Source organism: Sardina pilchardus, chromosome 10 (genome assembly GCF_963854185.1).
Source record: "Sardina pilchardus chromosome 10, fSarPil1.1, whole genome shotgun sequence".
Taxonomy (NCBI): Eukaryota; Metazoa; Chordata; class Actinopteri; order Clupeiformes; family Clupeidae; genus Sardina; species Sardina pilchardus.
This window is the reverse complement of record NC_085003.1, coordinates 6,155,158-6,182,858: the sequence shown is the minus strand read 5'-3', so window position 1 is coordinate 6,182,858 and position 27,701 is coordinate 6,155,158. Positions and strand designations below refer to the sequence as shown.

The following is a 27,701-nucleotide window of genomic DNA, read 5'->3' as shown; positions in this document are numbered from 1 at the left end:
CCTACCATAACATGGCTATGGTTAAATGTACAGTAACTGGATAAAAGAGGGGAAGATTGAAACCTTCACAAATGTTTATCATAAATTACAGTAGGTCTATAGCACATACTGGTTGGTGAAATAAAAAGGGTGAGGGGGATGCTAAAAAGACAGTAAAACAGAGGTCATAGACAAAGACGTAGCACAACGACACCACCACAACACTGGACAAGCACGGAAACTAAACACACACAGACAACTTAGAAATTTGGGGAAATGGTTTAATATTGGAGACAAGGGCAGAGAACACCACACAAGAACAAACATCTACCAAAAGAAATCTATACTGTCCAAACTACACACATTGTGACAAAACAGTAAAAAACCTAAAACTACAAATAATTTACTTAACACATTATATAGTGACGTCTATAATTGCCTAAAGCGTCAGCTGTACAGACTTCACAGAAACAAATGACACTTACCGCTTTTGAGGCGAAGTGGCACAAGCAAAAAGAGACACACAGTTATGTGCTCGATTAACAGACATGAATCAACACTGAGGTGATGCATAAGCAGTATGTGAAAATCAAGGTTGTGTAACTCAAAAACAGAATCAAACTGTCCTTGTACCACATATATGCCAAACCCGGGGACCAGTAAAGACAAGGCCGCAGGAAGAGGCCAGACATTTTTTTCCAATATAGAATTTTTCCTTTAATTTCCAATATAAAAACGATCCACCGGTACAAAATGTGTTAGTACAACCAGCTGTATAAAGAGGAAAGCCTTATATCCAAGGTCATTTGTTATGCAGGCAAAAACACCAAAATGCAATTCCTTTGGCTTTTCTCAAAACACATGTATCTATCAAAATCTTTGAAGGATAATAAAACTATCAGATTACATACAAGCTTAAATGTTACAAAGGAGAAAGAAAAGAAAGGACATTTATTCCACAATATCCAAAAGAGGCAAAGCAACTACAAATTTGATTTGAAAGCACTTCAGAGCACCAGAAAAGGACACAGAAACAAACCATACAAGTCGAGTGTGGGGGATGAGAAATAGTCACCATTGCCACTTAATTTCATGACCCGTTTCAATATTGTGCTTTTATATTCATTTATGACATAGCTTAAACAAAAGTATGGGTCACATGGCAATCATTCACTCAACTGATTGACAACTTTTAGGTTTTGTGGCAAAATTATCACATTATACAATACCTAGTATGGTATACGACACTAATGGTTCCATGCCAATGTGGGTCATTAAAATCAGATTATTTCGAGATTAAAAGGTCAGATGCATGGGTCACTTTCACTGCCCCATTCAATATGGTGTTTGACCACAATCAGATTTAGCATTTGAAACATACACATTGCAATGAACCAAGTTTTATTGATGGAGGCCAGATTGGTGTTTCACCCCACTTTCATTATTTGTTTATCATTTGAATGAACATCCACAAGAAACACTGAAAAGTGATGGTTCACATATTTAAAAAAACAAAAACAAAAAGGTGCCCCTTTCTCCATAAGGATTCAGCTCAAGTCCCTACTACTACCAATACCTTCTAGGCAGTTACTCCAGATATTATGGCACTTATTTTATTTTTTTTGTATTTTAATTTGACATGTGCACCATATATATATATAAACCAATAACTAAGTACTGAATGCACACACCATTTATTTCAAACACAGGAAAAATGTCATGCATTTGTGGTTGAGAACACATTTCACTCTATGCACATCTTGGAAAGTGCACATACCCCATACCTTGTGCTGGGACAAAAAATTGAATCTTTAATGGTGATCATTCCTCTTTATTTTTAAAGGTCAAACCACTGTGAAGAAGAAAAAAAAAGTTTTTTTTTTTTTAATTTTAATAAAAACCAAGTTATGATTTGAGAGCAATTGTTTTCCATTTCATTTTGTGTCTGATTCTGTGGTCCCAAAGAGAGATATCACAGAAGGTCCATGATAAATTTACTTGTTTTCTAAACAGAAATGTGTTTCTCCAGACACAATAGACCCTGAGTGAATGTTATAGTGCCACAACTATCATAGACATATCCTGATAGAATGCAGACCGCTGGGGGTACTACGAGGGTAGGGATGGGTACTGTGCTATGTAAACTGTAAGCTTTTTCAGATTCAAATGGAATGCTTTGGTAAAATATCTGTTCTGGAGGTTTATAGCATTTTTCCTCATAACACAGGCTATTCCTCTGACTTGGGTTTTATAGCAAAGAGAAACGATGAGCTAATTAAGGCCTACAGCTGTTTTGCGAAGAAAATCATCTGAGAAAAAGGTGTGGTGCTCCTGTGCGTGTATGTAAACATTAATTTCTGGCAACCAATAAAGTATGTGCAACATCCTAAAAGTTAACTATGACACCGAAAACTGAGACACCTCAAATCCTGTGACATTTCAACCAGGGTGGCTAATACCTAATGTGCTCTGTCTGTACACTTCCGTAAAACTAGAAAATGCGTACCTCTGTGCCTGAACAACATGTCATGTGTTCTCATGGTTATAGAGCTGTAGAATACAGATGAACCGTCTTAGAAAAACTGTTTACATGTGAGCATGCTTCAGTGAAAATCTATGTAGACTATGAGGAAAAACAAGAGACTTCACATCTGTATGTCGATGGTTGCACATTTAACAAGGGAGGTTTTAAACATGTCCATCCCATTCAAATGACATGCTTACTGCTATTTCCAAACTTTATCTCGCAAAACATAATCTGTTCATTAACACACAGAAAATTAAAACAACCATGTTAGACCATATAAAAGAAATGCACTTGAATTGTTGGCAAACCATTTTCTATATAAATCTCACACTTTGGTACAGAGATTTACACAGTAAGAGGAAATCGAAACAAAGCACTAGATTTAAAGACAACTAAAAATAAAAAAAAGTTCACAACAGCAATAGCAGTATTGTTAGAAAGCCTTTGTCATTCTCTAAAAAAACAAAAACAAAAAAACAGCTTTCTGTAAAACACAACACATTGGAACATCACATACAAATTAAGTCAATTTTTTAAATCCACAGACACCTTTGTTATTGGGGCAGTTAGTATTTATCCTAATATTCTCCTTTATTTTACATCTCAACAGTAAAAATATAGGTATTCTAGTGTGCATTAAACCACAGATTGTCTAGTTGTGAATCAGTTCTAGAAAAGAGACTATTGTAGGTAGCACGTTCCCAAAATGGGTGAATTTTTTTACTTTAAAAAAATGTTCTGTGCTTTCATGAGAAAAAAAAATCCCAGTAAACCTAAGCATGCTTTTTTCCTTCCGAAGAGGCAATAGCAATGCCCTTGGTCAAAGTATGGCAAATTCAGATACTAACCTTCTCCTCTCTTCAAACTGCTCAGTGTATTTCTTAAGTCAATGAACAGTATTGCTAGTGGCATTAGATGGTTGTGTGCAAATCCCTGTATTGAACGTTCAAGTTTACTAAGATCTGGGATTAAAAGAAAAAGAAAAAAAAACGTATCCCCACAGATTTTTTTTGTTAAATCTGTTTACAAAAATCCAGTCTTGTACAAACACAGGTTAGATTTCAGACCAGCTTGATGTGAAATTAAGTTACATGCAAAACCAAACCAAAAGAACACAAAAACAAAATTGAAGAGAAAAAAAAAGGGGAAAAAAAAGAAATTCACATAACATCTGAACACAGATGGAAGTCAGGCAATGACTGAACTTAAGAGAGCCGTCAGACAATGATGTGGTAGCGAGGCCAAGGGTTTGTTTTTGGTTGGATCTGAGAGTCATGGAGACATGCTACAACAAAGATGAGCAAACAGGGATGGAGGTTTCTTCTGAGGGAAGAAAACAAGAGAACCAAGAGGAAAAAGGCGGAGGGGGAGGGGCATAAAAAAGGGGACATAAGACAAAGGACAGGTGGGAGGGAGAGAAAGAAAGAGATAGAGAGAAAGAGATAAAGAAAGAAAGAGGAGAGAGAGAGTTAGACACATTGCGACACGACCACACACAAATATAAGTACCTGTGCACATCCTATTAGACTACAAACGCGACAATGAGATGTAAAAGCACCAAGTAGCAAGAATAAGGACAATACAGCAAACAGAACGTCTGCATGTTGCCCTTTAATAGCGAAAAAAAAGGCCTACAAACACATACATAGATGAAGTCATGCATCTAGTCTAAGTGGCAAACAAAATCACTTGGAGAAATTTTGACTCAAGCTTCAGTCGATGGTAGCGAACACCCAACAGCGGACACAGTTGGCAACGTGAGTGAACAGGAAGGCAAAGCAGGGTAAATATGAAAGGCCATGCTTGGGCCTGGGAATCTGGGATTTTTTTTATTGTCGCAAACAGCATTATAATACTGAGCTAAAAAAAGTGAGTCCACTCTAGAAATGGAAAAGTCCAATTTGAGGCAGTGCATTTTTGTATAAAAAATATACATTGTATGTTATTTTCTCCCTAAACCAAAATGTCAAGCCAGCAATCTCACTGTCCATCTCTGAATACAAACACACATTTTGTTCAGCTTCAATTGAAAGGAAGAAAAAACTGGAATGAACAAAAACGATTTCTAATGTTTGTTGTGCCATGAACAAGTCTTTGACTTGGTTAAGAGGAGTGCAAGCCTCTTCTCTAAATCTTAATACTGTACAGTCAGTACTCATATTCAGTAATCAAGCATATAACTTAAAAGAAGCTTAAATCACACCCGTCTAAAAAGTATTGGATGAAAAATGTAAAAAGAACCACACTTTTACCAAACTATGTATTTCATTCACAGCTAAACTTCATAAAGAACAAAAGAAACTGGACAAATAAATGACAAATAAAAGTAATCTTCATGTCCAATACCACAGCCCTGCCCATATCTACAGCAATGTCTGCCTCTGGCGCATCATAGAGGACTTACCCTTGCAGTGCTAACTTGACAGCAAGGGGGTGAGAACCCCAGCTGACATCAGTAGGGCTTGCTGTCATTCTTGGATCGTTTCAGCTGCACCTTCAGCCTCTTCATGCCGATCTGGAAGCCGTTCATGGACTGGATGGCTGCCTGCGCTGATACCGGATTATCATAGCTGACAAATCCTATATATATATATTTTTTTTTTTAATGGAAGTGAAGAAAGGCGTTAGGTACAAGTCATAAGACAAATTATAACAATTGGTTGCAGTACAATATGACTAAAGTAAACACTAGTTAAGGTAACACACATACCAAAGCACTTGCTCAGATTGGTCTGTTTGTCAATGAAGACTTTGGCAGATACCACATTTCCAAAAGGCATAAACATCTGCAGGACGTCCTGGTCCCCAAACTCCTGTGGCAGGTGGTAGATGAAGAGGTTGGCCCCTTCAGGCCCTAAACACAGGAGGAGAAAAGTGAGATTAACATCACATTTGCACAAAGATCATATATCATTTTTTCTGTGCCATAATTGTAACTATATAATGGTAAATAATATATAAATGTATGAAATTCAACAATGTTATACTATAGGGTGGACAAGAGTGAAAAACAGCATACAAGGACGACAAAAACATAAATAAACAAATCAGTCTAGCGGCCAGAGTGTACTCACAAGGCCGCATAACCGAAATCACATTGAAAACAAAACGGTCAGAAAAGGATGTAATAATGCAATACTGTTTAATTTCATCCTCTGTCTCATTACTTAAAAGCGGGAACAATGATGTTTGGCACTACCTCGTACTTCGAGAGTTTATGAGCCAGTAAGGCGTCATTCATGGTCCAAACAAGAGTACAGGTTACTTTAAACTCTGAATTAGCATAACTGCTGAAGAAAGGTCCGCAGAACAAAAAGCATAAGGCCTTTCGCAGTTGTCAGTATGCTTGCGTGAGGTATGCTTACGTGAGGTGTCGCACATGTATAGCTTTACAATATCAAACAAGGAAGTTAGTGTGCTGACAACTGGTTAAATAAAAGGGAATGCTGTGGTTGGAGAGTTTTTTTTTTAACTATTATAATTGGTCAACTTTGGAGAAAAGTTGCAGTAGTTGCAGACAAAATGGCAAGGTTGCTCAGAATTCATAGGTATTGGTTGAATGTGTGCTAATTGTTGTAATCGCACCATTGTGAAGTCCTGCAGGGACTGCTGAAATATTGCGAAGATTAAAATATTAACGTTGACCAATTGTGGTCAACATTGACTTATCACAGCAAGCGCATTATATAAAGAGATGAGACGGTGGCCTTACCCTCCTTCTGGCTTCCTGCAGCACCCTGCTGCAGCAGAGACTGGTTGTAGAGAGAGGGCAGGGCAGAGGCAGTGTACTGCTGCATCCCTGAGTACGCCTGGGTAAGGGCATCCATGGTACCTGCCGACCCGTTGTTTAGACTTGTGCCACCCAGTCCGCCATTAAGGGCAGCCATACCTGAAAGAAGAGCAAAGGCGTTAGGACAGAGTCTCTGAACGAGCACAGAAGATGGTTAACTCAGCAAAATGTCGGGGACCAATATTTAGTTAGATCTTTGTGTTGGCAGCAGGGGCAGAAGAGTCCGCAACCTCTAAACAATATTGCGTGCCTGCCACAATTCTGAGGCAGCGATGGCAATATTTTTGTGGCAGTGGTCCAAATGTACAGAGAGGAAACACTGAACACTGTTCTAGCGGATGACACACGTAACACGCTCATGTCCAATAGCAGCGTGCAAATCATTTTGTGTGCGCGCACAGAATCCCATTTAGAAGTCACTGCTCTCCAAACATTATGCGTTGGCTCCAACTGACCACATTTTATATATGATGTCACCACACAGGTTCCCCAATAAAAAGTTCAGAACACTTTGCACAGGGGTAGGTATGTGTGCGTGTCCTCTCCTACCACTTCTAACCACCGAACATGCCCTTTCCTCTCCTCTTCTACTACTTCCTCCAACACTTGACTAGTACTTGTAACATCCACACCCTTATAGGAAAGCCAGGAGCAGGCGTAACTGAGGCGTTCTGTTTGTGACGCATACAATCCATTGTAGGAGATTGGCCTATTTTTTTTCAACATAGGCGCCGCTATCACGTCTGGTGTAGCTACTTCCATTGGTTTTAGTGGAAGGTAATTGTAGCAGTAGACGGAACGTGAACGGAACGCTTGTGTAGCTTCCCCGCCATCCTCTAGTAATAGTACTGATTGATAGCATCAAGCATTAATTCCTTCCCAACGTCTCCTATGCACTGAATCTTGAATGTTATGCCTTACTTTGGATAAAAGCATCTGTTAAATTGATAAATATAAATGCGGTGTGTGTGTGTGTGTGTGTGTGTGAGCATGTACTTACTGTTGACATTTCCCTGAAGGGCGCTTAGGCTGCCGAGCCCAACGGATGCCCCTGTAAGGCCCTGAAGGGCTCCCAAAGAAGCCAGAGAGCTCATAGCTGCACTAGAGTTGCCTGCGACACCTGATGGTTCAGGGGGAGATACAAATAAATGGCCATCATGTTATTTAAAAAACAAAACAAAACAAAACCCAACAACATTGGGTAAATCAGGCTAAATCAGTGAAAACACCAATTCTACAAATTACTTACAATAAAATATTTAACGAACAGAAGGTGAGCATTTGAACTTTCAAAGTCAAATAGAGTGGTTACCCTAGGCCCTATAGTTACCCTGTACTGCAGGCATGCAGTGTGCACAGTGTACAAGAACACACACTGAAATAAAGGTATTTTACACACCTTGGCTAGCCAGACTTCCAAGGCCGCCTCCGTTGGTGGAGGACGACATTGCGCTAGAGGGGTTGGAGGTCTGAGCAGCCGCAGCCGCTGCAGCTATCGTGGCCAGGTTCTGCAGCTGCATGGCACTCATACCTGAGACGGGACAGAATTTCTACATGAATAGTTTGAAACTGAAAGCAAGGTGTGCTGTACTTTTCAACACACTCGCCACCATTATGGCACATCTTCCTACGTGGCCTTCTTCGCAATCCTGTACTCATTCATACCGGCCTGGAAATCACGTGGAATGGCTGCCATGTTACAAAAGATCTCTCCCTCATACAGTGTCAACGTTAAAGACTTCCCATGTGAAAGTCACAAAGTGGCTTTGAGAAGAGGTAATGGCTCAGGGAAAATACGAGAAGAAAAAAATGAAATGAAGCCACTCAACAGGGAGCCGTCACCCAAAGGGGCTCATCTGACAACAATCCGAATGTGAGGCTCGTTTCTTTTTTTGACTGGCACGTTGGAGCTTACTGGTTGGAAAGGATTTTAAGTCAGGGTTTGCATTCTGTCTTAATCCATGTGACTCACCACCAAGCTGCTGCACGCCACTGAACGAACCAAGGCTACTGGAGGAGGCTGCTGCCTGCTGGAGCAACTGCAAGGAGAGAATGAACAAAAGCTATTACCATGACGACATCAAATGCTATCACAATCTCACGCTTTGCCATCTGAAACATCCTCCATTTCAATACACAAACCCATTATCAACATGGGGATAAATGCCAAGTCATGTGGCTCACAGAGAGTGCTTACAGCACTTACAATACATCATGCGCGAGCACAGCTTAACAAGGTTAAGAGGTCCATCATTGCCCCCTAAATGACTTAGGGCGGGGTTCCCTTAACCGGGCTAGTGGTGGTGACCATAGAAACAGCCTGCTCTTACGGCAAGGTATTGTGGAGTGAGGCCGCCGAGGCCCGAGAGGTTCCCCCACGAGGAGGTGCTGTTGAGCTGCTGCATCTGCTGCAGCTGCTGCTGGAGGCGCCGCTGCTCCTTGTCCTTCTGGGTGTCTGCGAATTTCACCACCATGGGAGAGGAGCAGCCCTGCGGAGGACAAACAAACAAAAACACACTCTTTTAGGACAGACTAAACACACACACTCGTTCCAGTGTTGTCATGGCTACCAGAGATGAAACACAGGCCTGTGTGTGTGTGTGTGTGTGTGTGTGTGTGTGTGTGTGTGTGTGTGTGTGTGTGTGTGTGTGTGTGTGTGGGGCGGGGGTGGGGGCAAAACCAAAAAAGCTCCACACTAATGAATCAGCAAAATGGGACCAGTGGTTGCATAAGACCAGAGTGTGAACTAAAATCATCGCTTTCCCTTGTTGTGGTAAAACATTACATCACGGCAACTTTTGTCAAGGCATCAATTAAAGGCCAAACACAACAATGCAGACCAGAGCACAGGCTGCCCTCAAACACACACACACACACACAAACACACACAAAGTGGAAACCAGGACAATTACTAAGAGAAAAATGGGGGGGCAGGGACACAAACACACACACACAGAAATGTACACAATTTTACAAACACAAACCCCATTACAAGGTTCAGACAGATACAAAAACGAGCATCGTCACAAAGTATTTCTTAAGCCATTCATCAGGCACTTCTCTAATTGTCAGGCACACATGGAAATGGCTCTTCACTATTTCCCTATTAATTTCCATGCCCACTCTAAACACTTGACAACCGCAACAGACAAGAGATTGAAAGCATAAGACCCTCAATCTTGGGCATAGGAACTTCTTGTGATCAAATCAATAGTTCAGTAGGAGAAAATAAAATAAGCAAATAAAGTGGCCTGGAGTGTGCTTGCACAAGAGTCAGTTGGACTCAGAAGTTTTGCATAGGCGACCGAACTGAGCACTAAGCTACGCTGAGACACAGAGGTCCAGATAAGATGAGGTGTGTGTCTGAGTTGGGGAGGGGAATCAAAGAAAGGGCTGAGGGGTACAGTACCTCCATAGTCTGAGAGTGATGCATGGTTTTGATTGCATTCTGTGCCATTGCCCTGGTAGAAAACGTAACAAATGCACAGCCTGTAGGGGAAGGGGGGGGAGGGGGAGGGGGAGGGGAGGAGGTGGGACAATAGGAGAAAGGAGGAGGAGAGACAAGAGAGAAACAAAAACAAGACAAAAGGTTTTGACAAGCCATTATGAAAATAACATGACAAAAACAGAGAACAGAGAATGGCATTGAAAGCACACAGAGCCGTTCTCATTGGTTAGCACACAGAGAGTAGACACACTCACACAAAGTTTGAGTAAAGATGTTTGAACATGCTACCACTGCACTGGCATTAAAAAGGTACAGTCCGCGATTCTATACCCTTGTCAAACTCAGCAAATTGCCCTTTGCGGCCCCCTATCTGTTCAGTGTGGGTGCAAAAACATTAGGCTAACTATCACAGCCAATCAATATAGTGCTTCAGAACCTCCGAAAGCAGAGGTGCAATGTCTATTGAACTCCAATATCCAGTAGTTTTTGCAAAACCAAAACTGAATTGCAGACTGCATCTTTAGGAGTTGCAAAAAATATATATTTCCCCTTTTACCGCATATTAAAGGCCATTATCAAGGACAATGAACACTACTGCAATTTCAGGCTATGTGAAAAACAGGAAGTGTTAAGCACAGAGGCGGTTATTCGAGAACAGGAAGATACTAACGAATGAGTGTCACCCTGGCTCTAAATGTTTAAAAGCTCATTATTTTGTTCTGGTGAATGTATCATGTTGGAAAGATGCATGTGCAAGTACAGGGGGGACAAAAAAGACAAGACAACACAAAAAGGCTTTCAGCATCCACACAGATCTACAGTGGTCCAGGCATGAAGTGTGTTTTCCACAAAGCCCCAAAAGGTTGGTCAATACAGAGATAAACACCCAACGAGGGGAGCAGTCACATGTAAGCGACTTCGACTGGCAAATGTTTAACTTTCCACCACTAGCATAGTGAGAGACACCAATATTCCCACCCAGAAACAGATAAAACGGTTTGGACTTTGATTCAATCACATGAGGCAAAAGGCAGTCTACACGTTTTGTGCCACTGGAAGTCTAGCGATGCTTTCGAAAAACAAACAAACAAAAATGGTATAATGACAGTGAAGTACGTTTGCACAATGATAGACTTTGATACACTGGGGCAATTGAATGTTAGAGGACCATGTGTTGAGATATTAAAGCGACACCCATAGCGAGAACCAGTATGAGTCGTATCTCTGGGGTTGAGAGGGAGTGCGTTTACCAGATGCCAAAAATAACCTGGTGTACAGGAAAGTGTCCACAAATCATTTGGGGCACGTCTTAGGCGATCAGGACAACTTTAGCCTAGTTCAACACGGCAAGACAGACAGTCAGCCCATGTTCCAGCAGAGAATAAATCAACTGGCACACAGTTGACTATGAGTCATGAAGTACACTACAAGTGTGCACTAAAAATAACCAATTTACTGCACAGTTCCTGTAAAAGTGACTAATACTGAACGTTAGAAGAGAAAACAGTTTCATTATTAAAGAGACAATAACTATTTCATTTTATATAATAATTGTTATTTTAGCACGGTTTTCACAAAAGCAGGCCTAGATGTTCTAAGAATTACCGCCAAATTACAGCCCGTTTCTGACCTTTGCACCTTAAAACATTGCATTGTATTACTAAACAGACTGCACATGGATGAAAGTGCATTTTGCCTGCCATAGGAACTCCGAATAGCACAGTGCGCTTTTCTTACTCATGCATAAATCTATGGGAAGGTTGAAGGGAAAGTGGTATTGAGTATTGAGCAAAAAGATGGGAGAAGTGTTAACAGTACTTGATTCATTTAGGTATTCCAGCATACGTATGAAAACAGTGCAAGTCTGTTTTGTGGTGAAAAATGTCTGCTGGTGTAATCCAAATTGCATCAATTAATGGAACCTTCAGAGATAATGTCGTACTTCCACATCATCTACTCCCCATCTACTAGATGAGGGTAGGCTATTAGATGCGTCATATCATAGCCTATATGCTAAAGTATTTATTATTTTTTTTTCTAAATGGAGTAGAACTTGTATCCCTATATGGCTGCTTATTGACATCATGACTGCTACATTCTGCTACCGGTTAACTCCATTCAACTGCCTGCGGATGATCTATACTGTTCAGTTATGGGCACCGCAAATTATGTTAGAGGCAGGTGACTGGCGGTGATGAGCACCGTTTACCCGATGAAGTGAAAACTTTGTTAATTCCACCCAATATGGCAAGGCACAGCGTTCGCTTTCTGCGGACAGAAAAGCGTGCTATTTGTGCCATCTTTGTGTACGTTGAGCCAGTGTACGTTGAGCCCTCAGTGCTGAGAGTCTCTAAAGCATGCTCATAACCTAAATGAGTCACACAAATATGTGTATGTGTGACTGTACATTTCTGCGTGTACGCACAAATGTGAGCTGAATTCTGCTGGAGTGTTCATGGTGAGCTGATCTGTGGACAGAATTGAGGCCAGTGTGCTCAATGCACGTGACAGAACAGAATGAGGGGCTGAAAGACCGGATGGTCAGAACAGAGGATGGTCACGGGAACGTGATGCTGCAGTGGCCATTTCCCCCACAAAACGTTGGAGAAACTGAAGTTTACCCACCTCGGCTTGTACCATCAGGTCCACGCAGAATCCGACATTCTTCTATCTGTCCGAAAGGGGAGAACATCATCCGCACCTCATTTTCGCCATACTTCTTGGCCACCATGCCGATGAAGAGTTTGCGGTCCTCCACAGCTGCTGCAAAACCAAGAAATGTTTGAACTTTTGTGTACTCGCTGCCATTATGAAGCCTTCTCTTAAGTCCTCTGGGAATTCTCTCATCCCCCCCCTCCGAAAAGTTCTTTAGTCCTCCCTCTAGTCTCTTTGTAAAACCAAAAGGGAGCTGAGCTCATAATTTAATCCCAGAAACGAAACCCAGTGAGGAACTAAAATGTGCTGACAGGGTCCACAACAACTTCATGTTCCTAGCACAGCGGCTCACCATTTGTTTTGTCTGTGTCTGCAGGCTTCATCTGAATGGGATGATGCATCTAGTAAAATAGAGAAAAAAAATGAAATGATTATTTCAGTAACTGTTGATGTGACTTTTCACTATACCAAAAACAATAAGATTATACCCTGCCAAGGATTTATGGAATGTATTTCATATGCTAGTGAATGAATGCATTTAACTTTATCCAAAGGCGCTTCAGAAGAATTCATACCGAAATGCACCTGAAACGGTCCACACATCATAACCTTTCCTTAATATCAGCACAAATGTTTCCCTGCTCAACACAACTTACAGGCTGCCTGACACTGCTCTCAGGAGCAACACTAAAAATAAGGCAGAGCACCAGAACTGGCAATGCGCTTTTTTGGGGGGGAAACAGACCAGCATGGAATACAGATGGTCCTCTCAGCACGAGCATTAACGTCAGGAGCACAACAATGCAGAGTTCGAGTTCTGCCTTTACAGCCAATGGCACACTGCTGTCTGTACAGCATGGGTGAAAATGACATCATTTATGTATTCTACATTAAACTATAATGAATGACTCGTGTAAGAAAATAAGACTAGACGGGTAACTTGGCTTTGAGCTGTTCTAATAAATTGTGGTTAAAAGCCAGATACATTAAGGCAAATTTACTTTGCACATACTACATTGATTTATGTCGCTCAACTGAGATATACAGGGAAAAACAGGAAGATACATTCCCAACACCAGAACATCAACTTACCCCAGCTAAGGTTTTTATGTTATGCAATGCATTCTGGGCCTCCAGAGCTGCCTTTCTAGTATAAAACGTAACAAAACAGCAACCTGCCGGGAGAAGAGGGAGCGTTTAAAGAACAAGACTTAAAATAGATGGCAGAAAAGGAGCACAGATTGGAGGCAGGATGCATACAAACACACACACGACAAGACAAACGTGAAAAGGGAAGCTATAAGAAAAGGATTACAAAGAGCGCTGGACACAAACTGGTACAATGCCCCTGCCTGTATCAAACCTGACTTTGAATTAAAATCGTGAGAGGCCTGAACACTCAACACAGGCAGCAGTGTTTTACATAACGCAAGGGTGCTCATGCACACACTCAAAGCAGGAGGGGGGGTGGGGGAGCGGGTGGAAGTGGGGGTGGGTGCGTATGTGTGTGTGCAACAGAGCAGGCAAGAGAGGAGATGGAACGCGCTCTACATCTTGGCGTCCCAGTAGAATGCCAGTGGCGACTCAGGCTGCCTGTCAGTAGCGCTGTAAAAGTGGAGCACTGCAGAGTCTCTGACCTACATAACGGAGCCCTCCGCTGCTGCTGCCGATTCTGCCCGCCTCTACCGACTGCAGGAGCGCTGGTGAAGGCGGCAGCGAGCCCGCGGTTCTCTTTGTGCGGAGGCTTCTATGGCGGTTATATTTAGCCGTTTCGACACCAAGGTGAATAGGTGTGTTTATTTCTGCCTCTCTTCACAGGGCTTATGCTATATCTCCATATTCAGTTCACATTAGTCATGGGTATCAATGCCCGGTTATGCACATATGCAAAATATGTGGTCGTCATGGTAACGGCCTCCAGGAGAATAATAGGAACATCTCGTCAATGGAAATTCACCAGCAGAATCAATCTGGATAAAGCACATGTTACGTACTACTGCAGTTCCATGCATGTTGAGCTGAAAATGAGACAAAACAGCAAGAGCATTGAGTAATGATTCCGAGCTCTGCTGGTGGAACTGCAAGCCATCACAAGGACACAACGTGTGTTATTGAATTTCTGGTGAGATATAATCACCTGCTCTGTTTAGTCAGTGGTGTTGCTATGGATGTGATGGCAAAGCTCTAAAGATCTGCAACTGAAACCACTCCTACTAACATTGATAATCACACAGTCAATTCAATCTAAGGCAACACAGAATCACCTTCCCATGTGTCAACAAAAAAGAAAGTACAGAATGGTGCAAAAGCAAACCAATAATGACTGGAAATTACTGGAATGTTCCATATACCAACTGATCAACTTAATTCCTGACTTAACCCTCTGCTGTATTCTTGAGCTAGGCTACTTTCCCAAATAGATTTAAGCACACTGACTGGAGGTGCACAGTTTGGCAGGGCTTCGGATTTCATGCAATAAAGTAGAGGCCAACTATGCCCTGGCATCTATAGACACCCTGCAGCGTGACAGCCATGTGAAACTACTGCAAACACGTGGTGAAGATCTTGACACTGTTGGTGTTATGAGCTTTACACATCAGTGAAGATCACAACAACAGTACTATACAAAAAAAGACTACTGGCTGTGATGTAGACACCCAGAACAGAGAGGTCAGGATGAAATGAAACGAGAGTAAAGCATGCCAGATGTGGTAGCAGCTGTGGTTGACATCAGCTAATGCAAGCTTACCTTTGCTCTGGGGTGGGTTTTGAGTGCGATCGCGAAGAATGTTGATTTGGTGAATGGCACCAAAAGGCTCGAACAATTCCTTCAGCTCTGTTTCTGTCCAGGACCGCGGGATCTGCCCAACAAACATCTTGATTGTGTCTGGATCGGGCTGGTCCAAATGCTCTAAAGACCCATTCATGTTGTTGCCAGTGCTGTTGCTGTGAAAGAGCAAGGAGTGGATTTTGTTTAATATAATGACAACGGCACATCAATTGTAAGAAGGGGGACCCGAGTTTGTGCGCTTTCCTATCTAAACATTCAGACATTGACATTCCATCTAAGTAAATGCAAATGTTGCCCTGTTGTCTGTATGACCCTTTCATATGCTAGAGAGATGGCGTGAGAAGGAGTCTGACTAACAATGACACATCATATATGTCAGACTCACATGCTTTCATTTCTGACTGAGATGACGCGAGGAACCCAATATTGAGACAAGATGGGCAATCATGAAAAAGCCTGAAGAGTCTAGAAGTACATACGCGTATAGTGCATCAAGTATTGGAAGAAAAACTAATCAAACAAACCCACAAAGGCGATGGGGAAACAAGTGACACAGATAAAACTATACAGACCTTTGTGTGCGAGTTATCCATCTCTTACACATAGAGCTCAATCGTTCAGCTGAAACACCAAGATCCTTAAAGGACTTAAATGACATCGCCCAGTTTAAATGCTAACAAAACGTAGCTGCTAGCACTACAAGTGTGGCGTCCTGTTAGTCCAGAACCTTGAAAGATGCCAAGTAATCAAACACTATAAAAAACGCCTGTGCAAATGGCCTCCTGAAGATTGGTCCTCTTGACAAACTCAATAACCATATCTGAAGCTTTTTACAATCCAAACATTTGCGAAGATGATGCTGGACCATATCTTCCTCAGCGGCTTAGTGACAGCACAGGGATCGACTTATGGTTCCCCTTCCAGAGAAGGGCTGACAAAAGGGTATTGTTTGGAAAGGCTGGCAAATACCATTCACGAATCCCAAAGCAACACAATAGCCCAAGTGAGAGATGGACGTCATAAACACATCGAAGGCTGCCCCTGCCAGGCAGTAGTCACCGAGGTATGTGACACCATTTATCAGGCTCCCCATGGCAAATGTGCTGGGGGAGTGGGTCGAGTTGTCAGTGCTCATACACAACTGTGTGACAAACCTAGAGTGCAACTGCCTATAGACGTCGCCAGGTATGATCAACTTTGGCCTTAACAAATGTGCACACTGACTGACCTGGCCATTATCTTCCCAAGTGTAAATACCTGGTGGGTATGTGGCAATACAGCAACGGTGGCCAATACCACTCAGAGCCAGTGAGTGCTAATACAAGAGCACGAGCCCTGTATAGGCAGCCCATGGTATCATTTCCAACTGCCCATTACTGTTGGGGACCTGCCAAACACACCTAAAGCTTGCAGTACAGGTTGTAATCACTTATCTCAAACATTTCAGGTATTACCTGGAAATAACATTTTGCCCATGTTTATATGCAAATCAATTTTAGTGTACATGACTGTTTGAGATACGAGACATTTTGCCTTCTGATCTGGACTCATTAAACCGAACAGATTAAGCTCTTCTACTCCTGCTCACTCTTAGATTGTTGGAAAACGCACTGGCACACCAGCCCACAACGTTCTGTTACCCAAAAATGAGTGTACAACAGAAAGCAATCAGATAAACAGTAACTGCTATCTTTAATTACTGTCATGTAACCCAATTAAAAGTCTATGTCGCTGTTTAACTGGCTTCCTCTCAAATACTTGTTTAACTGTAAGCAAATGACACCTCGTGCCTGGATAAGGCTGGGAGCCAGGACAGAAAGGTCAGGTTACTGCTACATACTCCTCCTCTCTCCTCGCCTCAGGTCTGATGATAGCCTTGGCAGATGACCGTCTCAAAAGACTGTTGAAACTAAAAGGTGTAGGAGCGGTCAGCTTTGCCATCAAACTACTTACTTTTATTAGGGCACGCAATACATCCATACAATTACAGCACCAAAGTGGATACATGTAAAGCTACTTCTATCAAAACTGACAAGTTATCAAAGAGCGTTCACCATTAAATTTGCATTACACATCCAGGCATGTGGAAATTTGCCTTTGACTGTTGTGAGATGGCTCCTAGTTTTGGCTGTTTGTCCCATCGGATCCTTACAGTGCCTAGGGTTTTTGTTTACCCTATTAGAACCTCAAAAACTCATCTACAAGCCACCGCATTGTCTGTCATTCATAAATGAACTACTGTATTAAGTGGGGAAGTAATTCCACCAGTTTCACCTTGTAAAATATTTTTATTTATTTATTCATATCACTTTTAAGAACAAAGCCATACACCACTCGGCAAGCAATTGTACAGCAGACTAGCAAGCCAGTTTCAAGCATGTGATGCAGCATTAATTTATTGTGCACACATCTTCAGATGTCAAATTACTCTAAATTATGTGTACAGAAATTATTTCTTTCAAAGTTAACTGAGTAAATAATTCCACAAACTGGTTGCTTGCAAACAAATTGAGTAGGCATAACTAGGACAGTTTGGCCCATCAAACTGTGTTCTAAATAATTTAGTAGATTTGAACCATGTTACTTGTATAAACACGATGATCGTGTCAAACCATCAACAAACTCATTCAGTTACATCAGTAGGCCTATCTCATAGGCATTGACCAGGTGTGACTTCCCAATAACTGCTTGCTAGTATCTTCAGTGACTGTGGTGCAATCAACCTGGAACAGGCTAACCATGGAATTGCTATACTTTCTACTTCCCCATGAACTGAGAAAGCTGATATACTCAACTTGTCAATCGCTGTTGGCATATGCAATGGACAAGAGATACATCTTTATGCAACTTTAGGGCCAATAACAATAACAAATATTTATCTGTTTGGTATGGCCAATAACAATACAATTGTTATAACTGCAGGGACTTTTACAATCAGGGTAAGAGCTTTGATCATTGTCATTCTTCGTTGTTACATCATAACCATACAATGTAGTTTGGGAATTTTGGCACACAGTCACAAAACATTTATATTTTACCTTGATGTTGTAAATACTTCCCATGGCTTGAGTCCTTACCCCTGGACATGGTACAGGTGGATTTGTTTTGGAGCCAGCTACGCTAGGTGCAGGATTTGTTAACCGTGGTTTACAGTCAAAATGACTGAAGCTGATATATTGAGGTTAAAAATAAATACATTCAGTGCCTTTAAGTGTTAGCCAATATATTTTGAGGAAGGCCTACACTACACAGAGATGTGTGTGGAAAATGTCAAGCCCTTACCCTGATCATGAAACTATGCATTCAAACAAAAGCTTCACCACACAAGTTATAAATATAATTAAGTAAGAAAACCCCAATTCCAATTTATGAACCCTTGTGAACCCTGTGTACCCCCCAGTTCGAACGTCCAAGATAGCGGTACCCAACTGTAAATGAGAGCTATAGAAATGTATTGTTTATTAGCAGTTCTGTCATGCGTATCTCTGTGTTCATGAAATCAATTGTAGAGACAATAATGTTCAACCTCTATAAACCCAACAAAACTGAGCCTGGCTACAGTAGAGTCCCATGTGGGAAGGTTCTACCAAAAATAGTTAATGGGGCCTAGTGGAGGGTACTTAGTCTCATGACAAATTAAATTAAAACAGACAATCTAATTAGGTCTTTCACTCACTAAGGACTAAATCAAATGTACGAAACGTTCCCAATACAAGATCAAAAAGGTGAGGCAACATAGACATGTAGACTCTTAGAGCAGTGTACGAGGTGGTTACATCCAATGCGTTCCGTGTTCAACACAATCTCATAAGCTGCAATAATTTTGCATCAAAATTTTCACCAACTCCTGCATGAATAGGTCTATACCCTTGGCATTATCGTGACCCGTCACACATGGAGACCACTCTCTGGTTATACCTAATTTTAGTAGTCTATTAAGTGCTCTGAAGTTCACACTAATTAATCTGTTTTATTGCTGCTTGACAGCTACATGCTTGGTCCTATGGTGTAAACACAAGGTATCGTGTACAGTTTCATGTCTGAGTAGTCTAGAGGCCTGGAAGAGCTAAACTACAGCATTTTAAACTTAAAACACAAGATCCTCTCAAATACTCAAGATAACTAATACAAAGACTACAAAAATGAACAAAGCTTTCATATGTAGAAGATAATCTCTCCCCCCCCCCCCCCCCTGCCGTCAGTGTAAACAAGCTCCTATATTAGTGTACTGAACATTCACATACCTACATAAATTATTGAACATACTTGAACTGAATCTCCCATGATATAAATGTAAAAATAAGAATAACAATAAAAATAAAGGGAAAAAAACATGCACAAAACAATGATCTCTACACTGTTTAGGCTGAGAAACGTACCTAAAACATTTTGCTTTTACTACCACTCAACTGTAAGGATCGATATAGCTGTTGGTATGCCCCGTTTAAGCTGGCATAAAATGGAAATTGGTCAAATACTGGCACAAACAAAGAATACAACTGAATGTCCCTCAATTGAGTAAAGCAATTGTTGACAAACCAGGAAATAGAAGTAGGGGGTACTTCCCACATTTGGATTCAAGATAAGTCCTACCCTAAAAAGAGAACTGTGAAAATTGAAATGTCCAAATAATGAAACAATAAGATTAATTAGCCTACATTGTGAAGGTATACTTGTATTTCAAGTGGCAAAACCCCAAGCTATACAAGTAGTTATCATGAACCTAACCTATTCCCCTTCAAGTTGCTACCAGCCCATGGTATATGCTACAGGCTATTGGTGTCACCAAGCATGTAGTTTGCAAACGCTATTGCACAAGTCTCACATGTCCTGTAATGTCAGCAAAATCTCAATATCCATTGCTTTATCAGTACCTTAGTATACAGTAGTAAAATATACACTTAGTTCTTATCTAGCTTCAAGAATCATGTTTTGTGTGTATAAAAAAAAATACACACACATATCTTATGATCACGATGTATTCGTGCTGCGGGGTGTGGGAAGACACGTGTTGTGAACAGCTGTGGATTGACATCAAGGTGAAACCAGAACCCATGGAAAGCAAAGAACTCCTAACCTTAATGAACATTAACTAGATAGACTGCATTAGGCTACCTATATTACCTGTCCCATATCTGCTTCCTGGGACACCAATCGCACAGTATCCTAAACAAAGGCAGTGTAAAACACACCCAACTGAAATATTTTAGCAAAATACCACATTGTGGATGTATATAATAACATAGTTTGACCATAACATATTGCAACAATATGCATTGGAACACCCCTTACACAATTGCATTAGCAACTAAGTTAGCACGTGCCCATGTGTCCCCAACCTCCATTACGTGACGCAAAGCGAGCTAGCCAACCTCAAAGCCCATATAAATGGCAAGTAGATAGCGTTAAATATTCGTATGATCACAACCAACTCAGCCATTAAAAAAGTTGAATACGGGTGTTCAGTAAACGCTATCAAAAATGTTTGGGCTACGTTATTTCCTGAATACGTTTATTATGTAGCAACAGCATAGCTAGTTTGCTAACGTTAATTTGGGCAAAATAGGGGAGGTGGCCGCGCGGGCTTGACATTCATTCGCTTAACCACACACAGATGGATCAAACTGTTTATTCATATGAATTAAACAAGTTGCATTTTCCTTTATATCGATCAGGTGATATTTTATTGAAATGGTAAATCATATGTTTCCTGATAAACACAGCAACCTACATACCTCGCCCTTCACACTACAGTTAACGTTAGCCACTTCAGCTAGCACGTTAACAACGCACCTCAAAGTGAACTTAGCCAGAATGCTAACGTGACTTCCTCATTTCCATACACAACCGTTAAAATTGCTTTTTTTGTGTCCTACTCTCCTCGATACACCCATCTTACATCGGCTGATCAACACCACCGTGAAAACGACAGGCTGAATCACGAGATGCCGACTGCTAACAAACGTTAACGCTGCTACGCCTTTCACACATTGAAGTAGAACTTGACGCTACATGGCTAGCGAGCGAGAGAGACAGCCCAGGATTGATACGTTTTCACGACACAATCATTAATAGCTCAAAGAATCCTATCGATACTTGTAATCCTATTGCAATGTAATATGTTCAGTAACTAGGGAGTTTGAAGTAGTTAGCATTTCAACATTAGCTAACAAGCTAGCTGGTAAAGGGTTGATACCGTTACGCTCTCTGGATAACTTGTGTAGCTCACAATAACGCCACACTACACGCTATTAGCTTCAATGTGTTATCATTACGTTAAGAAAGACAAAATAAATTACTTACATGGTATCACAAGAGCCCAGCAATCGACTATCGGCTTTCATATCCGGATGATATTCGAGATTGTATACAGAAGTCATGGTTGCATGTAGCTAACTAGCTACCACTGTGGTGTAAGAAACACGCGCGACTGTCTCCCCCCGCTTGTGTGATTCAGCTACTGCGCTAGATATGTCATAGAAAGACAGGTGCAAGGCCTCCCCTCCACAGTCAAAGATTCTTTACTACTCCACAGTCCCTTCTCTCCACTCTTTCATTGTTGTTCACAAAATCCTAACCGAAAATTTGTCCTCATGCCGAAAGATGATGTTAGCGAAACTAAATGGGTCAGAAGAATGGCCTTTTAACGGAGGCGTGGCTCTCTCTCTGAAAACCATAGGCTACCGAAACACCCATTCTGAAACCACAGGGGGATTTGAATTATTTAAATATTTTTTTTGTTTTACAAATAACATTGCGATGTTATGCAAATTACGTTTCATTAGTCGTGGGCATTGAAAACAAGGCGACATCGCAAGTTGTTGTTCTGGACAGCACCTCGTGAAATACTGGAATAGACTGAAACAAGCTGTTAAATAAAGCCCTTCGTGGTGAATTCGAATAGGCAACTACACCACCTAACCCTACAATATGTGCTTTACATGAGGAGATATGGAGTAGAAGCAGGGATCAAAACATTTTTGGGGGAAAAACTATAATCTAAAACCTATCCCATAAAAAAACAACCTATCTTCTTGAAACAGCAAGCAAATCTCACACACACACACACACACACACACACACACACACACACACACACACACACACACACACACACACACACACACACACACACACACTGTTTGGACGTTAAAGACGTTGTGGTGGGGGTTGGGAATAGCCTGAAAAACCCAGCGGGACTATTCACATTTCGCAACTCGGATTATGGCAATTTCCAACACTAAACAACAAAATGTAGCCTAAATTAACTCTGCGCAATCAATTAATGACTTGTTTAGGTTAGGTGTACTGAACCTGTAGCCAGTCTGTGATCTCACCTAATCCTATTTCACCATATTAAACCTACTAATCCCCTTACATTTAACCATAGTCCTCCTACAGTATGTTGTTGTTAATGTTTATGTTTTTGTTAGCCTGGGCTACTACAAGCGTACACCAAGCCAACAAGAACCTTTAACCCTCTACATTTCCACATGACCGGCTCTGGCAATGATGACACAGAAAACCACTCATGCGCGTTGGTTTAGTTAGTCCATCCTTATGAATACTAGGTAGCAATCACATGACATCAACCAAACAAGTTCAGTAGATCTTCACATGCCTAGGCCTACTTGTGGAAGGCAGAGGTGAACTAAAAGGTGTTTAAAACTGAATATTGTCTCACCCCTCAGCCACATTAGACCTGTAGAGCATTCATCAGGCAATTTTGATTCAAATGTTGCTGATTAAATGACAGACACCACCATGATTCAGCCTAACTCTGTGCATATAACAACAAAACAACAACTCGAGATACTTCAGTTCCGTATAATCTCAGGGGAGATATATAAATAACATTGTCATCTTTAATCGTGAATATATTTTCACATATTAAATAGGGCTATATTTTAGCATTCTGTGCCTGTTTGAGACACTGTTATTTTTCTGTCTTTTAAGATGAACAATATCAATTCTATTCCACACCACAGTAAAATGCATGCTCAGTTTCCACTGATGATGAAAAAAGGCCTATAGGTAGAAAGCTGAAGGCAAAACATCCTTGGACACACATAAACACAACATAAACACAAATCTTAGACGAGAAACCAGATTCTGCTATACTGGGAGGAAATTCGCACCCATACCTTAACAGTAAGTCCTCACTTCTCACAGGAGTACAAGATGGGGGGCAACGCATGCTGTCAACATTCAAGCTCTACACCGAGGCCAGATAGTGGAGCACTCCAAAAGCACTGCTTAGTGTGTGATTGCCTTGAGAAATGGCTCCTTTCTTTGCTGCCTCTCTCTCTCTCTCTCTCTCTCTCTCTCTCTCTCTCTCTCTCTCTCTCTCTGTGGTTCTCTACAATGAAGAAGCATAGATTCAGTGCAGTGAAGTGGAGCCCAACCCCTCTGCTGACTGGCCTGGCTGAAATAATCCTTTCTGACAGCTCATCCTGCACTAATGCATTGTGCTGCCTAAGGCAACCACATTCAGATACCATGAAACCTTTTTAAAAACATTTTTTTTTCTAAATGAAAAAGTTCTCATATATATCACTACTGCTATTTATCACATTATTATTTTTTTTTTTTTTATTATTATCATTATTATAAAAATTATTTTAAAATAACATTAGTGGGAGTTTTCATTTTCATTTATATATGAATGTTGCTTCTGCTGCTGTCATTTAATCTAACAGTCCCTGCATTTCTATATCTGTTTTTAATCACAGTAATGCTACATTAAAAAACAAAACAAAACAAAACAAAAAAACATTTGGAGATCATGGCACTTTTATGTGCTTCACATCACCAAAATGGAAAATGTCGACACCTGGTGGTATGTTTAACTGCTACAACTAGGCAGAAAGTCAGAAATAATCACTTCAGGCCTGGCTGACACCAAATCAATCCTCAAAAGTGAAATGGTTTGAATACTTTTAGTTCACTTTCAATGGGGTTCTATGAAAGCATTTAAAGGGGCTTTTAATACTGTTCAGCCAGCACTGTTAAGGATGAAGCTAGAAGGAGATGGGGTGGACTGCCACCTGGCTGCATGGATCAATCACTAACAGACCAAAGTATGCCCGGCTATGTGACTTTGAGTCTAATGTGATTGTCTGCAGCTCTGATCATGCATGAAGTGCATGTCTATGGATTCTTCTATAATATTACACCGCCATGTTGCCATATTTACTGACATAAAGTGATGGCTAAATTCCCAACTCATTCAATATGGCCCACCATACCACTGTGCAATTCCTTAATTTCTTCCCTCTCCAGCTCAAGTTGGTGTGTGATGAGCGTTCTGGTGCATAATGGTTCACTGGTGGTGGTGGTGAGGTTTCCCCTTCACTGTAAAGCACGTTGGGTGCATTGCAAAGTGCTATGTAAGTGAAATGTGTTGCTATGGTTGTTGAAATAAAATAGTTGCATCAGGGCTGTGTCATATTCAGTACTAACACATTACTGACCTGTATATCTGATATTTCTTCGGGGTAGTTGTATATAAACTTTTTTGATCCTGTGAGGGAATCAAAGTTTCAGTTTTCATTAGTTTCAGTGACATGCATCTCTATAGGAAAGCATCGGGGACATTTACCTCATTTCAGAATGCTATAGCCCAAGTCTGCTTCAGATTGAAAAACACACTGATATCAAACAGTGCCATCTGAGGCCCAAAAGACCATGGCCACCCATTGCAGTTTTTCAGCCCTGTCCCTTGTTTACAAAAAAATCTCTGGATTCTCTGAAAAAATTATATAACAGAGATGTTGAAATCCCCATATTCTTCACAGTTTCACATTGAGGAACACTATTCTTACTTTGCTAAACTATTTGCCCACACAGATTTTCACAAAGTGATGAATACTTCAGCATCTTTACTTCTGCCTCTGCCTCTGGGATGCTCTGGGATCCAATTGGGATGCCAGTTAACCTAATTAGTTATGAAATCTTCTTCCTTTTATCATTACACAACTTTTCTGGGCTTTTTGCTGCCCCCGTCTCAAAAATGAGCTATTTTCCATGAAATAGTCACATTTGTCAGCATTTGATATGTCGTCAATGAATTTTTTTGCAGACGAGACTTGTCCCAAACTTTTATGGAAATACACCGTAAAAAGACAGACTAGTTCTCAAATATTGTGCATCTCTTGTAAAGGGGGGGGGGGGGGGGGGGGTATTCAAAATGCAACTTTTCTGCCTGTGCTCTTATTGGGTGTGATGGGTGCATGATGATACCAATTGGGCAGGGATAGACGGTGGCAAAGGAACAAAGTCATTCTCTGATCAAGTTTCTTCATTTAGCTTGAAATCATCTCACTTCTGTGCTCCATTTCTGTCAGATATTTAACCATTTAGCATACCATTTTCCAGTCTGTAAAAAAAATGCTATTTTGAACATCAACAGGCTTTGATTCCACCAGATTATGAGACCATTAGAGTTGTTCTGGTCATCCATCAGCCAAAGAAGACACATGCAGCTCACCCTGGCCTATTGGGTTTCATCAGTTCCCTTTATACAGGTGTACAAATTCAAGCAGATTATGAATGCAGACTGCGTGGTGCTTGATTAATAAACCTATAGGGAGGGACCTGATGAAACCCGTGAATATGATGCTGATCTGTACCCGGCTACTTCAATTTCATGATCCAGCTCTACATCCTCTCTCACCCACTGCGGTCCTCTGATGAGTGTCTGCTGTTTTGGCTCTCCATTCATGGTAAGAAGTCACAAACAATCCTCGATCAATCCTCAGTGGTTTCTCGTTGGTGGAATGAGTTGCCCTGTGTTTTGCGTTCTTGTGTTTTGAGACTTTAAAGTACATCTGTACATCTTACACTTAAATAATTAATTGTCTTGTAGTTTGATTTCTATGGATTTTGTTAATATGAAAACTCACTATTTTCATTGTGGATATTTGATATGGTGTAATGAATGCAATAAAATAATTTCCCTACTCATCAGTCCCAAGGACACTTGAGCATTGTCCACTGATCAATTATGTACTGCACCAACAGTTTGGTGATTAAAACTTTAAGTTGCCTCGCATTTGCGTCTTGCCATCCTTGGAACATGTCAGGTTCTTGATATTATTGCTATCATGCTTAAGGTAGGCTTTTTTGCTTTTTTTTTTTTTTTTTTTTTTTACATTTTATTTTAAAGCATATTTTTTTTTAAAATTAGTGAAATTTGCTTTGGACAAAAGCATCTGCATAATACCAACCATATATGGTGACAACCTGGGATATAATGCCACCGGAAAGTTTTCAAACCCTCTCATGCTTTAAACTCATTTTTTTCCTCATAAATCTATACACAATGCCTCAGAACATGTGTTTGGAGTGTTGTGGAGTTCCATGAAAGAAAGAAGAGAAAAATAGTCCCCTTACATAAGTATTCAGACACTTGCAATTCAGCTCTGGGGCATCCTACTTTTATCAATGGTCCTTGAGATACTTCTACAACTTGACTTTGAGTCCATTGGTGCCTAAATTAATTCATTGGACATAAGGTGAGGCACACATCTGTCTATAAAAGGCCGTTTTGTTCCCTCAGTGAAAAAAGTGAAACTTTCATATAATTTAGATTAAGATAATCTATTTATTTATTTATTTGTTTATTAAATGTTTCAATTTTAAGTAAAAGAAATAGGCCTACTAATTTTTTTGTTTTTATCTTGATGATTATAGCTTCATGGAAATCATAAATCCAGTATAAACATATTAGAATACAGAGTTTATGATAGAGAAATGTCAACCTTCTGATAAGTAATTAACTGAGCAGTTTAATCTGAAATAATGTGTAAGGCTCGTTTTGAATAAATGACTGCATCAATGTGATGGAGGCAATCAGCCTGTGGCTCCTGATAGTGCCTTCAACTCGTCTGTATTGCTGGGTCTGGTGTCTCCAGTTTTCCTCTTGACAATATAATACCCCATACATTTTCTATATTCTATATGGGATTCAGATCAAGCAAGTTGGCTGGCCAAGCAAAGTAATACCATTGTCAGCAAACCAGCTATGTGCAGATGCCAAGTCTTACTGGAAAAGGAAATCAGCATCTCTATAAAGCTCAAAAGTCAGCAGATGGAAGCGTGAAGTGTTTTAAAATCTCCTCGTAGAGGGCATTGACTCTGGACTTGATAAAACACAGTGGACCAAACTCTGTCATCGATCCTTGCAATTATGGACCTTGCTTTGTGCACTGGTGCACAGTCATGTTGGAACAGGAGGTGGCCATCCCCAAACTTCCCACAAAGTTGGGAAGGATGTGTCCAAAATCTCTTGGTTAATGCTGAAGCATTCAGAGTTCCTTTCACTGAAACTCAGGGACCAAGCCCAGCTCGGGGGTGACCCCTTCCTGTTCCAACATGACTGTGCACCAGAGAAATGTCAAGTATGGCGTGTGTGGTGTGAGAATGGGTCAAATTGCGTGACTGTCACGGTCAAAGCGTGAGACTTGGCAGACATGGAGGACAGAGTTGGTGTGGATGAACTTGACTGGC

The 27,701-nt window shown here is 40.9% G+C and overlaps 1 protein-coding gene across 2 annotated transcripts; it reads right to left on the bottom strand.

The window, feature by feature from the left end:
* Positions 1–239: 239 nt before the first annotated feature.
* Positions 240–23,426, bottom strand: LOC134094753 (CUGBP Elav-like family member 2). 2 transcript variants are annotated; one of them, XM_062548391.1, is made up of 14 exons: positions 23,336–23,426; positions 15,150–15,346; positions 13,493–13,575; positions 12,753–12,801; positions 12,371–12,508; positions 9,707–9,786; positions 8,628–8,786; positions 8,270–8,336; positions 7,697–7,828; positions 7,298–7,417; positions 6,220–6,396; positions 5,218–5,361; positions 4,912–5,087; positions 240–3,829 (listed from the first exon to the last, which is right to left on the bottom strand). In XM_062548391.1, exons 1-13 carry the CDS (start codon positions 23,386–23,388, stop codon positions 4,960–4,962), a joined length of 1,527 nt encoding a protein of 508 aa, XP_062404375.1. In that variant the 5' UTR covers positions 23,389–23,426; the 3' UTR covers positions 240–3,829; positions 4,912–4,959. The 2 variants fall into 2 exon arrangements, with proteins under 2 accessions (XP_062404375.1, XP_062404374.1); XM_062548390.1 differs by lacking the exon at positions 23,336–23,426 and adding an exon at positions 21,495–21,836.
* Positions 23,427–27,701: the final 4,275 nt, after the last annotated feature.

Excerpts from the sequence above, each read along its gene's own strand:
- LOC134094753 (XM_062548390.1), bottom strand. The coding sequence starts at position 21,571 with ATGACTTCTGTATACAATCTCGAATATCATCCGGATATGAAAGCCGAT. Across the intron at positions 8,337-8,627 it reads TCACTCCACAATACCTTGCC|TTGCTCCAGCAGGCAGCAGC; the intron begins GTAAGAGCAGGC and ends CTCTCCTTGCAG. Across the intron at positions 5,088-5,217 it reads CAATCTGAGCAAGTGCTTTG|GATTTGTCAGCTATGATAAT; the intron begins GTATGTGTGTTA and ends ATATATATATAG.